Genomic DNA, 14919 nt, shown 5'->3' on the forward strand with positions numbered 1-14919 from the left:
GGGCGGTGCCCCAACTCCCCAATCGGCCCTGCTCTGAGCCTGACCAGGGGCTGCACTTAGGGATTGGGCCTGCCCTCTGCCACCCGGGAGCAGGCCTAAGCCAGCAGGTCGTTATCTCCTGAGGGGTCCCAGACTGCGAGAGGGCACAGGCCGGGCTGGGGGACCCCCCTCCCCCGCCCCCCAAGTGCACAAATTTTTGTGCACTGGGCCTCTTAGTAGTTGAAAATCTCCTAGTGAAGTTTTGTGAAAACTTAAAGCCCTAGAAAGCACCATAGGCATGTGTCGTTTAAAAAAAAAAAAAAAAAGCCTGTTACTGAAAAAATGTTTAACCATACCAGAAAAAAATAATAACTCAATAATATTTAAGTGACCTATATGAAAGGAATGAGACATTTTATAATGTAACCAAAATGATTTTTAGAAAAAATTTTAAATTACCAACCTGGACAATATAAATTTCTTCTTTCCCAGCATACCAGATTTCAAACTTGCGGTTATCTCCTTTTACATATTCAGTGATTCCAACTTCATCCATCTATAATATATAAGTCAAAATTTTCATGAGCATTTTGAATACAAAATTACATTAAATCTACCCCCATCGTATTCTAAATAAAATTTATCACTTGGGCAAAATACACATTTTATATTCAAAAAATATGAAATTATATAAAATGATATTTCAATAACAGACCTGAATATTTAAATGTTTTCAGTGAACTATGCACTTATTGTGCAAATTGCATGCCCCATTCCAGTGATTGAACCAAAGGTTATATATCTGAACATTCAAGTAGTCCATCTAAGATTGAATTCTATTATAAATTAACTGTATACTCTGAAAACAAATTATGTCAAAAAGAAGTAAAAGTAAGCAACATCTGTGTTAAAAGGTCATCCAACATTAATTTAAATAGTTATTTTTAACAACCATTTTGCAAAATAAGTTAATCTTACAACTTATTACTTATCTCTATAGAAATCCTACAAGTTACAAACATCTGATTTATGGGGTATGGGAAAACCAGCCAGGTACACAAGGAGTCCCTCCAGTTCCACCATTCTCTCAGCCTTTCTAGAAAACAAATAATCTGTCATGGGAGAATGATGTCTTTTTATAGCCAGTAAAATTTTTATATATAATATCCATTCCTTATCACAGTTTTTCTTGTCCTCCATATGATTGTGCAAAGCACAATCTCTTCCATTTTCATTCATTCTGTGCTGCTAATAGCACTGTTAATTCCATTTTGACCATTTTACTCCCTTTTACACACATTCTTCTTTAATCCCCTTCTCCGTTCTCTTTTCTTTCAATTCTTGCCCAGTTATCTAAAAGGAATATCTTACTTTCTGTTCCTTTTATGAGCCCTACAAATGACCCTATTTAGGGCTGATAAGCATTCAAAGTAATGCTAGTGAAATCTCCATATCAAAGAAAATAAAAAAGGATTATACTTAGAAACGAAATGTGACATATAAATGAAAGAGCCTGTGGCATCTACCCTGAATGTAGTCAGAAATTACTTTCTCAATGTCCAAAAATATCTTTATATTCCTATTCAACCACTCTAACCTACTTTTGCTTAAACATCAGAATTTAAAATAATAATATCATATTCAATGTCTATTTAAATTGACTTCGCTTCAATACATTACTTTGTCCCAATAGCATGATAAGATGGAAAGCACAAGGGCTTTGGAGTCCAAGAGGCTGGGATTGGAATTGCACCTCTACCACTTAATAGTTATGTTTCTTGGTGCAAGTTGCTTAACCTTTCTGAACTTAAGTTTCCTCAACTATAAAATGGGGAGAATACCTATTGCATAGAGTTGATATAGGATTAAGTAACAGGCATTAAATGCTTTGGTCATACAATGAGCTTTGTGAAGTATGAGTTTGCTTTCTCAACTTTGTTGCAACACATACAATGTATCATTATAGATTAAATGAGATTTTTCTAAGCTACCCTGGAAATGTAACCATTATATTTATCAGACAATATTATTCTCAGTTCCAAATTACATGTATACAGAATATTGGTATACATTTATCAAGAACACACAAACTGGACAGTATACATCAAATAAATTAGAATGGGCCCTAGCTGGTTTGGCTCAGCGGATAGAGCCTCAGCCTGCAGACTGAAGGGTCCCAGGTTCGATTCCGGTCAAGGGCATGTACCTGGGTTGCGGGCACATCTCCAGTAGGGGGCGTGCAAGAGGCAGCTGAATCGAGGCAGCTGAATCGAGGCAGCTGAATCGATGTTTCTCTCTCATTGATGTTTCTAACTCTCTATCCCTCTCCCTCTCCCTTCCTCTCTGTAAAAAAATCAATAAAATATATTTTTTAAAAATAAATAAATTAGAATGGTTGCTACAGGGGTAGAGAGGAGGCAAGTGTGGAGAATGGGGAGTAAAAAAGAATGAATGAAGGAATGAAAGAATGAATGAACATGAACAGGCTTCCTACCTTGGTGTAGTGATTGAGAGCATAGACTATAGAGCAATCTGCCTGGGTCTGAAGCTGCACTGCACAAGCTATGTGTTCGTGGGTAAATTATCACTCTGGAACTTAGCTTTCCCATCCACAAAATTGGAATAATAGGTTACTAATAGTTCCCACTTATATAAAATTGCTATGTGGATCAAATGAGTTAACAATATTTATAAACACTCAGAAAAATTCATAGCACATAGTAAGCATTGTGTGGTATGTTATTTTTTTTAATAGATGATAGCCCTTGCCAGGGTGGCTCAGTTGGCTGAGCATCATCATCTTGTGCACCAAAAGGTCATCAGTCAGGGCATATACCCAGGTTGCAAGTTTGATCCCCAGTCCGGCAGGTGTGTACAGGAGGCAACAGATCCGCGTTTCTCTCTCACATTGACGTTTTCTCTCTCAAAAAAAATCAATAAATCCATATTTTTTTTTAAAAGATGATAATAATAAATGCATGAACTGAGTTCTCTGAAGAACTCAAATCTCTTCACCTGACTAACCTTAGGGACCTTTCTTTGCGTAGAAAGGGCCAACTTAAAATATAGTACACAATTAGGTAAAGTACCTTCCCAAGAAGAGATCTGCACTCTGTCCAATATCAGTTGTAAATTCTTGGTTCTCAACCAATGTTTATTAGAGACATAAAAGACCCTTGGAGATTTGGGGGTTTGAAGGTGGGTTGCTAATATCCAAGGAGCAATTGGGCATTTGTAATGAAAAAACGTGAGAGTTTTAAAGAAGTTGTGACACTACTGTCAGTTTAGAAGTAAAGCAGGGAAAGAGGACAGTGGGAAGAAGTTGGAGACCTAACCCTGGCCAGGAACCTTGTTAGGAACAGCATGGAACTGGTAACCTTCAGAAGAGTCAGAAGCAGGGCCTGCTTATGTAGTAGCCTTCTGACACAAACACCTCAGGCCTTTCTCAGGACACATTGCCTGTTCTCTTTATTACTGCTGAAAAAAATTTCATCAATTCTCAAATATATACAACAATGAAAGAACATGCTCATGAAAAATGACTTGTATGCATGCATATGAGCATAATCAATGGATAGACAGTAGGGGGATGAGGGCATGTGCTGGGGGGTGGGAGTGGCTGGAGAGAGGTCAATGGAGGAAAAAAGAGACTCGTGTAATATTTTAACAATAAAGAACTTAAATTTTTTTTAAATGACTAAAATGATTAGTGTAATAATTTTCTCTACTTTCCAAATTTTTCTATAGCAAATGATACATTGCTTTTACAATTTAAAACTTGAAAGATAAAACTAATTAGGTGTAAAAAATCAAATTCACTAATTACAGACCCATGAGAGTTGGAAGTTCCTCTTATCAAACATCAGAACCATCTGGGAATATCACTAGACTGCCTGTGACTCTCTCAAACATTATTGGTCTCATTTTCATACCAAACTAATATTAGACCAGAATGGTAGTTTGGGTTATAGGAGAGAAGAAAGTAATTTCAAAAGATAGGACAAGACAAGTATGGACAGGATTCAGCTGTAGGTGGGTTTGAATACTGAGGGAGATGCTAGGGAATGGAGGAGGGATACAAAAAGGAAGGCAGGGAAGGGCTAAGCACATTTCATTTTTAAATTACACTAAAGAAAAGAAATAAATTCTTTCCTCATTGTCTCTTGTTATAAAAGCTCCCTGATACCAAGAACTCTACACAGTACCACCAGTAAGAGTGCTCATGGAGGAGCCTGGGTCACTTCTCATTATTTCACACTATGCTCTGCAGGACACTAAGGAGCCCCCTTAGGGACTGCTTAGGATTGGAGTGAGAGAGAAAAAGGATGGAGGCAAAGCTCTGCCCTGCCTCACTCATTTCAGGCAGAGAAGTTCTGCTTTACCTGACTTCTATATTAGACTTCTATTTAAGATTTTATAGATGGGAGAAGGAAAAATGGGTGAAGGGTATCAGAGGAAAGAAAAACTTCCAGTTATAAAATGAATAAGTCCTCAGGATGTAAGGTATAGCATGATGACTATAATTAATAATATTATGTTGCATATTTGAAAGTCACTAACAGTTCTCATCACAAGAAAAAAATTTAACTGTGTGGTGACAGATGTTAACTAGGCTTATTGTGGTGATCGTATCGCAATACATACAAATACAAAATCGTTGTACATGTGAAACTAATATAATGTAATAGGTAAATTATACCTCAATTAAAAATATTGTTTAAACAAAGGGATGTATCACTAAAGTATAAAACCCACTCATTTGAACTGAAAAATTACACAAACTTAGATATATATATGAAAGAAAATTAGATTATGCAATTCAAATTGTCTTACTTTTAAAGAGCGCTTAAAACTGTATGACGGGTATCTACCAGAGCCTTCACCACTTTCAACACGTCTTTTACAAAAAACAATGGCTTTTTCATACAAGAAAAGGTGCCGCTGCATTGGTTTGAATCTAGCAAAATCCTTCATTTTTGTAGCACCTTTTTTGTGTCCAGTCCAAACACTGAATGCACCCTGCACTATCATCTTGCCCAGCTCATTTAAGTTTCCCTAGAATGGAAAATCAAAACTTATTAGTACAAGGCAGAGCTACATTCAGATTCTTGACATCAACATTACAGTGTTTAGCTTGAACTACTAAAATCCTGACGCATAATTGATATAGTTTTTAAATTTTTTCATAGCTTCTTACATTAAAACATGCCATGTGTCAAATAGTTACAAAATTACTATGGAGTATGACATCTAAAAGCTTCCTTTTCCCTGGCTTCATGTCTCCATTTGGAGGTAGTTTAGATAGGGAAACTCTCATCTCTTCCTCAATCCCGATTGGCGCATGACACTTACCAGTCCAAGTTTCTCCACTGGGTGGAGCTACCTCTAAAGATTTTATCTTTTTCTTCCATACCTATCCTGGACTAGGACAAGGAGAAATACTGGGACAACAGGTCTCCTTAGAAGACCGAAACATTCCTTCTAGCAGGATCACACAAGATCTGGATTTGGGGGTAGGCTTTTGGGGACAAAGGGAGTATCACAAATAAATCTGGCTGGTGATCTGAAGCAATTCTCCCCTTAGCATTATCAGTAATAATGCTGACATTTAGATCTCCATTTATCTGCCTCTTCTTATTTCTCAATTGGTTCCAAAAGAGGAAGAAAGGTATGTGAACATGCTTACCCCCTAAAATTGTAACAACCATTAAAGTCTACTTACAACATAGCCATTTATTGCAATCTGATGCATAGAGTCATTAACTGACTTCAGTAAATCCAGCATTGTGTCAAGTGCCACCTTTAATTGTTCAGATCCTTCACAGTCTTTACTATATTTTAATAGTTCCTGTAATTAGAAGTCAAGAATTAGACTTAATATAGGCAGATATTAATAGCTGGAGAAAATGAATAAAATTTCAGCCAACATGCTTTCAAAGAGGAGTTCAAAGATAATGTCACTTTTTTGAATAGTTTCTTTCATATGCTATTTGTCACATTAATACTATATTTAATAACAATGTCAAAATTGGAGAAGAAATGGAATGTTGCCTAAACAATATAAAGTAAAGGACATTCAATGCTTTCAGTGCTGAAGAACAAAGTTTTTAGGACATACTAGAGATTAGTTTGTAAAGCAATCACATTTTTTGGTCTTCTACACACAAAAATTTACTTTTCTCCTTTATTGTTGAAAGTATTACAGATTTCCTCTTTGTTTGCTTGTTTCTTCCCCATTGACCTCCTCCACCCTGCACCACCTCCAGGCCTTCACCACTCTGTTGTCTGTGTCCCTGGGCTATACATAGAGCCTGCCTTCCCTCTGAAATTCATCAGTCTGTTTCATGCTTTTATGTTTTTGGATCTATTTTGTTCATCAGTTTATTTTGTTCATTAGATTCTACATATGAATGAGATCATGTGATACTTATATTTCTCTAACTGGTTTATTTTACTTAGCATAATACCCTCCAGGTCCATCCATGCTGTTGCAAATAGTAAGACTTGTTTTGTTTTGTTTTTAAACTGCATAGTATTCCATTGTATAAATGAACCACAGTTTTGTTTTGTTTTATCCACTCATCTGCTAATGAGCTCTTGGGCTGTTTCCAGATCTTAGCTATTGTAAATTGAGCTGGTCTGAACATAGGGGTAAACATATTATTTCTGATTGGTGTTTCTGATTTCTTAGGATATATTCCTAGAAGTGGGATCACTGGGTCAAATGGCAGTTCCATATTTAATTTTTTGAGGTAACTCCATACTGTTTTACACAGTGGCTGCACCTGTCTGCATTCCCACAAGAGGTGTATTAGGGTTCCCCTTTCTCCACATCCTTGCCAGCACTTGTCATTTATTCATTGGTTGATGATTGTCATTCTGACAGGTGTGAGGTCATTGTCATTTTAATTTGCATTTCTCTGATGATTAGTTACTTTGAGCACTTTTTCATATGTCTCTTGGCTTTTGTATGTTCACTTTAGAGAAGTATCTAGGTCCTTTGCCCATTTTTTAATTGGATTGTTTGTCTTCCTTTCGTTAAGTTGTATGAGTTGCTTATACATTTTGGAAAGTAACCCTTTATCAGATGTATCATTGGCAAATATGTTCTCCCATGCAGTGGGCTCTATTTTCATTTTGCTGATGGTTGCTTGTTGTACAGAAGTTTTTTATTTTGATATAGTCCCATTTGTTGATTTTCTCCTTAATTTCCTTTGCCCTAGACCAGTGATGGCGAACCTTTTGAGCTTGGCATGTCAGCATTTTAAAAAACCCTAACTTAACTCTGGTGCCCTGTCACATACAGAAATTTTTTGATATTTGCAACCATAGTAAAACTATATAGTTTAAGTTTAAAAAATTTGGCTCTCAAAAGAAATTTCAATCATTGTACTGTTGATATTTGGCTCTGTTGACTAATGAGTTTGCCAACCACTGCCCTAGGAGATGTATCTGTAAACATATTGCTATGAGAGATGTCTGAGATTTTTCTGCCTATGCCTTCGTCTAAGATTTTTATGGTTTCATGACTTACATTTAAATATTTTACCTGTTTTGAGTTTATTCTTGTGTATGGTGTAAGTTGGTGGTCTAGTTTCATTTTTTTGCATGTACCTGTCCAATTTTCCCAGCACCATTTATTGAAGAATCTGTCTTTACTCCATTGCATGCTCTTGCCTCCTTTGTCAAATATTAATTGAGCATAATGGCTTGGGTCAATTTCTGGGTTCTCTGTTCTTGTGCTTTAGGGTGTTTTGAGTACAGTGGTTTTGTAGTATAACATGATATCTAGTATTGTGATTCCTCCAACTTTGTTCTTCTTCTTAAGATTGCTGAAGCTTTTGGGGGGTCTTTTTTGGTTCCATATAAATTTTTGTAGTGTTTGTTCTAGATCTATGAAATATACCATTGGTATTTTAATAGGGATTGCATTGAATTTATAGATTGCTTTGGGTAATATGGACATTTTAACAATGTTGATTCTATAAATCCATGAACATGATATATTCTTCCACTTGTTTATATCTTCCTCTATCTCTTTTTTCAACGTCCTGTAATTTTCAAAGTATAGGTCTTTTACCTCCTTGGCTGAGTTTATTCCTAAGTATCTTAATTTTTTGTTGCAATGATAAATTAGATTGTGTGTTTTTTTTTCATTTCTCTTTCTGAGAGTTCATTATTGGTGTATAAAAATGTCATCGATTACTGGGTGCTAATTTTGTATTCCGCTACATTGCTGAATTCATTTATTAAATCTAGTTTTTATGGAGTCTTTAGGGTTTTCTACGTATAATATCATGTTATCTCTGAATAATAACAGTTGTATGTCCTCCTTTCCAATTTGGATGCCTTTTATTTTTTCTTCTTGTCTGATCGCTATGGCTAGGACTTCCAGTACTATGTTGAATAAGAGTGCTGAAAGCGGACATCCTGGTCTTGTTCCTGTTCTTAGGGAAAATGGTTTCAGTTTTTGCCCATTGAGTATGAGGTTGTAAAAATACATTTTAAAACAAGCTATGCTGTATTTACACATTACACAATTCACATTACACAAGGGATGTGCCATATTCACTTTCCATTGAGAAGACCCATATTAAATGCAGTTGCAAAACTCTAAGAAATATTTGCTTAGTTCTTCTTAACAACGGTAAAAATTCTGTAGTAAATGTTATAAATATGTCAATGTACATGTATGTACAGTTAAATAGCTAAAGAGACACCAGATATTCTCAGCTTTACATCTATGCTTCCAGCACTTGCATAGCCAGTGAACCAAAGGAACACACTGCGTTGATCCTACTGCTAAACCTAGCCTTCCTAGTCAATGAGTCTACCTATTTCTAGTGTTTTCTAGTCTTCTAATCCCTTTTCATGACTTTGGCACATCTGACCCAAAGTAAATAAACAAATGCTTAATGTACTTACCTTCAACAGTAACTGATATTTAGTGAGTCGTTGCACTGGTTTGAGTAAATAGGAATCCAGACCAAGTCTGTGTTTTAATTTTCTTTGACATTCCTGTGATAAAATATATTATCAATGAATTTAAATGAAGACATAGTCCTGTGAAAACTCCAAGTGTTTATTGATTAGATCCAATGATGGCAGGTTTCTTACATCACAAGGAAAATTTACCAGAAGAAATTGATGTTACATGTGGTATGACCATTAGAGGCAGCATATTTGAAAAACTACAGTAAACATTATTTCAAGGATTTGTGAGATAGAAAATTCAAAATTTCAAAGACTAAAACATTTATATATAAATTCATTGATGTGGAATGTTCAAAAGGTGAGAAAGCAACAAATGACCATAGATGAACATTACTAAAAAGTTCTTCAAAATATCCAAGAAAATTAACAGAAGGTTCAGCTCCACAGGCCAAGGCCCAGAAAAGAAATACGTTATACAGAATATAAATCAGATTGGGTATGAGAAGAGGCTTTTTTAATATCACAAGAAAAATCCAGCCCTCATTAACTGGCTATATTCCCTGCCACTATAAATATAAGGGTCATAATTTTGGGTCCTGGGAACTTTGTAGGGTCTCTAATAAGGTCAAGATGGGTGCTGTATAGGATGAAATGTGTGTATAGGAAGTGCAGAATACAAAAGAAGTGGAAGAGGTTATACCTATGTAAGATTCAGGACCCCCATCTGGATATGGATAAAACCCAGTATATAATCTACTTCAAACAATTATCAACCCTAACTCATGTTGGGAAGCAGCAACATAAGCATGATATTGAAGATTTAGAGGTAAATACCAAAAGAAGTAGCTAAAAGAGCTAAAAGTGGTTGCCTCTGGGGAGCAGCATAAATGTGGTTGTGTGTATGTGTACATGTGTGCATATGTGTGTGTTTGGGGGAGGGTAAAATTGCTTTTTAATCAATATATGTATATGCTGATTAAAGTACTTTATTTATTTAAAGTAGAAAATGAATTTATAAATAAGAAATATCCTAGTATCTTTCAGAAAGAATATATCCAAAACCTGAATAATTACTATACCTGGAAAAAAGCGCATTCTGAATACTTCTTCCAAATTGCCTCTGATCTGGGTTTATTCTGACAATATTTTGCATACATCTGAAAATCAGTTTTCTGTGATAAAAGCAAGTTCAAATGCATTACCAATTATGAACAATGTACTTTTCTTATCGAGAAAGTAAGAGCAAGAGTGAGTGTGGCTAAGCATTATAGGGAATATGGCCTAAAGTGCTGCCACACTGGCAGCTGGTCGGGAACCCTCTTTATAGTCCAAGAACAGCATGTCCATCTGAACAGGTAGAGGAACACATAATTATCCAAGTAATTTCACAGCTTCTACTTACCAAGTTTGAGAGTTAGAGGGAGAAAAGCCTTCTCTGAATGAACTATAAAAGCAGACTCATATTTTCACAACTGTGAGCTAATAGGGTACCAAGAAATACGCTCTTCCTATGGTGTTAGTCATTCAATTCCCTGGTGAGTGAATTTGTAGCTAAATTCCAAGGTCTTTGATTTATCATTGAGACATATCATTGTACCATGACCCATTAGACATCTGCCCATGCTATTCTCTCTCCCTGGAACCATCTTTATTCGAGCCTTATCTAATGGGATGCCTCTTACTCTTTAACATTCATCTCATGAGTCATTTCTTCTATAAAGCCATTATTTATATCTCCAGTCTATGTAAGATTCACTTCTTCTTGGCCCCTATAGGATCATTTGTCTATCTCCAACATAGCACAACTCACACTATACACAATGGGTTCCCCATTTTTCTCTGTGAATACGGTAGTCATGGGCTTGGTACCCACATAGCCTAGCACAGTGGTTGGCACATAGTACGTTCTCAGTAAATGGCTGTTAAATGAATAAACATATCAAAAAGCATGTATTAAACTACAACTGGTTACCAAGGACTCTGCTAACCTTATGAAAGATACTAGTACAAAGATATATAGGATATGGACCCTGCCTCAAAAACTTTTCCATCAAGTGGAGAAAGAATTCATGAATATATGTAAAGATGCATAGTAAATGTAAAATCCCCAATGAATACCATGGCCATTAAGTCTGACAGGCGTCCAAAGGAAAGAGATACTGCTGTTGCTTAGGGAAAAATATGGGCATCGTTTAAATGTGTTTCAATTTAGGATATGTTGAGAAAGGTAATAACCAAAATTTCTTTCTTAACCTTACTATTTTCTCAGTCCATAAATACTTTCTCAGATATATATTAGGAAGCTTTCAATAATCTCCACTATTCAATTGACTCTCAAATTAAGACAGAACTGATATTTCAGAAACAGGAAGAACTAAATAAGCAGAGAATATTCTGAGAGGAAACTCTAATGGAAGAGAGTATAATTACAAAACTTGAGAAATCAACTGTATTAAGTACACTCTTGGGACATGGAGCAATGAGTCTCCCTGAATGATCTCATAGAATAAAAAAACAGCTCTCTGTGTTGCAAAGTTCCTGTGATAGATGCCTTGGGTCTGAAAGCCAGACTACATTTGATTCTACTAAGATTTCACATGTATTAGAGGGGAATACCAAGGCATCTCAGGCTAAAAATTAACCAAGCCAAGAATGGTTGTGCTAAGATGATTCCTAACTCTCACATCTTCATAGCTTGGATGGTCCTTGGACTCCTGGGATCACCCAGGGGTCAGTGGACACAAGCTGAGCCATTGAAGCATTTGCTAGCACAGAACACAATGGCCATTTGCATGCTCTCGATATCCTATTGCACCAGTTTCTGTAACAAAACCTGGTTTAGCATTAAATACTTGCTCGAGTGATGTCTCCTCTAAAAATATAAAGACGTAAAGAACAATACCTACCTTGTCTCTAAATCTGTTCTTATAAAATTAGCTGCTATTTTGGTGGTCCATATTTATATATTTTTAAATAATAATTGAACTAACCCTTTCCAGGAAACAAAGTCCGACTCTTTCTGGAGCATCAATGCAATTTTCCAGACTGCTCATGAAAAGGCTATGAAAATTTCAGAGAAAAAAATAATGTTTATGGAAAATAAATTGGTAAATAACCCTTTAAATAATATCATGAAAAATAAAATTCAATTCAGCAATTACATACTTGCTATGAAATTCATATATTTCTGCCATATTTCCAAAGAGAACATCCTTTTTATTTCTCAGGAGAGGTGGCATAAGATCAAACATCTCTGGATTATCCATCTCTGCTTTATAGCCCTACCCAAAATAAAAACATTTATTCAGTTAAAAAGATTCACATTAACAGTTGATTGGCCCACCAAAGGTATATGTACAACAAAATGTATAGGGAATTAGTGGGTGAAGCTGCTTGTAATTTTAACAATAAACCTTCTATTTCCCAAAACTATACATCATTATTTTTTAGAAAGTAGGACATGGAAGTGAAGGTTTTCTACTCAATGGGTAAAATAAAATGATAGCTCATTGGCCTTCAGGGTACTTTATAGTATAGGAAACAAAATAGAAACCAAGTATGAAAAATTATATTACAGGTCATTAACTTCTACTTAAGCTAGCCATAAGTGTTTAGGTTTTTCAGACCAAATTCATACTATGGCACTTGTATGAAATGAATGTTTTTCTCCCATTTTTAGATCTTTATATCACAAACACTAAATAGTACCATGGGAATAATTAGAACCATCTGCTGTATCACTAAGAGAACAGCTTCTCTCCTCTATAATACATTCTGAATCCACAATTCTTACTCCTGAGGGAGAACCTGAATACACACATCTGACAAACATGCAGTCTCAAGCCATAGCAGAAATACCCACTGCTGCCATGTGACAATCAAGGAAGTATCCGGGAAGAGAAGACTGCCCTAAACACTTCCTAACAGATGTAGCAGGGGAGCATTCAGGAAAAGATAGGAAAATACAATTTGACGCCCTTACCAACAAAACAGTAAACAGCTCGCGAACATAAATCTTCTCAGTCTGTATCAGCTCATTTAGGACATGGCTAAAATGAAAAGATCATATTTATCAATTATTCTATTGTTTTAGAATTGCACTGCAATATTTCAGTTATCATTATAAATTGTCTAATGTAAAAATTGTTAATCACAGGAACTACCAATAGTTTTGGTTTCATTATCAAAATGTAAAATTAATTCTATGGTTTCTAGAATAAGTACCACCACAAGATTCTAAAATATATTTAAAAGAATGGGGAGCGGTGCTCAGGACTTATTTTTAAATGGAAAAAAAAAACACCTTTATTTCTAACTCACTAAGTTTAAGAATCAATTTACTAAAACCTCACAAGCTCTATTCCCCAAAATCTGGGAAATACTTTTGGGGAGGGGGGCAACACAGTTTCTTAGTTATAGTTCCCTCTCTATCTCCCTCTCCCTCAAAAAGAAATATTAAAATTTTAGGCGTAATTTTTCCTTTTTCCCAGTAATGTTCTGATATTTTTCAAGACATTAAGTGGATTTATTATACTGGGTTTCCCAAGTATAAATCATACTTAAGTTTCTGTAGTAATTTTGATTACTAGCACTTTATAATAAAACTAGAGGCCCAATGCACGAAATTCGTGCAAGAGTAGGCCATTCTTCCCCCGGCTGCCGGCACCGGCTTCCCTCTGGCCACCAGCAGGCAGCCGGACCCGGGCTTCCCTCGCAGCCCGGCTTTGTCTGGAAGGTCAAATTAGAATATTATGCTTTTATTATTATTGATACATTTTCCTTCCAAAGCAATTTCCAATTGACATTGTATTTAAAATTTGTTTCCTCACTCCCCACTATAAGTAATCCTTTTAATTTAACTTCTATCTTTATCCTCTTTTTTATTTTTTACCTTTTAATCATTAACCTTTAAAAATCTTTAATACACATACACACACACAGGGTGGGGCAAAGGTAGGTTTACAGTTGTTAATATGGAAAATAATGTAATCAATAAATAATAATATAAGCACAAACTCTGTGTTTTGTGTACTCACAACTATAAACCTACTTTTGCCCCACCCTGTATGTGTCTAAATATATCTTGCTCTAAATACTGGCTACTTACAACTCTATGATATAAAATTTAAAAGGTGAATATACTCATCTCTGGAATGTTAACAGAATACTATAAAAGTGAATGAAACAATGATTATTAACATGTACAAAATAACATTGTATATATACATAATCCTTTGTAGTTTTTGGAACACTGTCCCATTCACTCTGACCTCATTTACAAAAGAGGATACTAATATTCTGTAAAGGTCTAGTTAATTTTCAAGTCACATAAACAGAGCATATGTTAACCAGGTCTAAATGCAAGACTTTTGATATTTCATCTAGTGTTCTTTTCATCAAATTTTGTATAACCCCATACTGTGAACTCAAAATCCCAAACATGTTCGCCTTGGACACTGAATCAGTGACTCCTATGAGTAGATGTATATATGTCTGTTAATAAATTAAAAAATACTTCTTTAAAACATCCAAGGTATTGTTATTGTTCAAACTGGAGGATGGACCAGAACTTCTCTTCTCCAGACAATCATGCACCACTTCAATCTGAAATGATGAAAATAAGTTAAATTAGCATCGAAGTAGGTATAGTTCTTGTTCAAAAAAATCTGGCTCAAATTAAGTTTTCTCTAGGTCCAAACTGTGTAGATAAATTGAAAAATAACCCTATGATTATTTGTTCTTTCAGATATAACTCTGATATGTACTATTAAAAAAATTTGAGTTGCCTAAGAGGGCAGATTTAAGATAATAATTAGAATTTGCTTTATATATTAAGTAATGTTTCATTTATTTGGCACTTTGGGGAAATGAGGTTAATTCATAAAAAGCTTATTGTGCAAATAACTAAAGTTTATTCACTGAAGAACCAAAATGGCTTGTCAACCTTAATGTTTTTTAAAGATTTTTTATTGATTTTTTTTTTTTTAGAAAGGAAGGGAGGAGGGG

General features: G+C 35.3%; 1 protein-coding gene across 1 annotated transcript in view; it reads right to left on the bottom strand.

The window, feature by feature from the left end:
* Positions 1-14919, bottom strand: part of MCF2 (MCF.2 cell line derived transforming sequence) — an 88006-nt gene that overhangs the window by 14659 nt on the left and 58428 nt on the right. Inside the window, exons 13-21 of the mRNA XM_014528821.1 lie at positions 14429-14517; positions 12896-12962; positions 12079-12194; positions 11904-11973; positions 9993-10085; positions 8905-8997; positions 5702-5827; positions 4813-5034; positions 443-535 (exon numbers count right to left, since the gene is read on the bottom strand). Coding sequence (XP_014384307.1) covers positions 443-535; positions 4813-5034; positions 5702-5827; positions 8905-8997; positions 9993-10085; positions 11904-11973; positions 12079-12194; positions 12896-12962; positions 14429-14517 — 969 coding nt within the window. The remainder of the gene's footprint in view (positions 1-442; positions 536-4812; positions 5035-5701; positions 5828-8904; positions 8998-9992; positions 10086-11903; positions 11974-12078; positions 12195-12895; positions 12963-14428; positions 14518-14919) is intronic.

This window comes from Myotis brandtii, unplaced genomic scaffold (assembly GCF_000412655.1).
Source record: "Myotis brandtii unplaced genomic scaffold, ASM41265v1 scaffold654, whole genome shotgun sequence".
Lineage (NCBI taxonomy): Eukaryota > Metazoa > Chordata > Mammalia > Chiroptera > Vespertilionidae > Myotis > Myotis brandtii.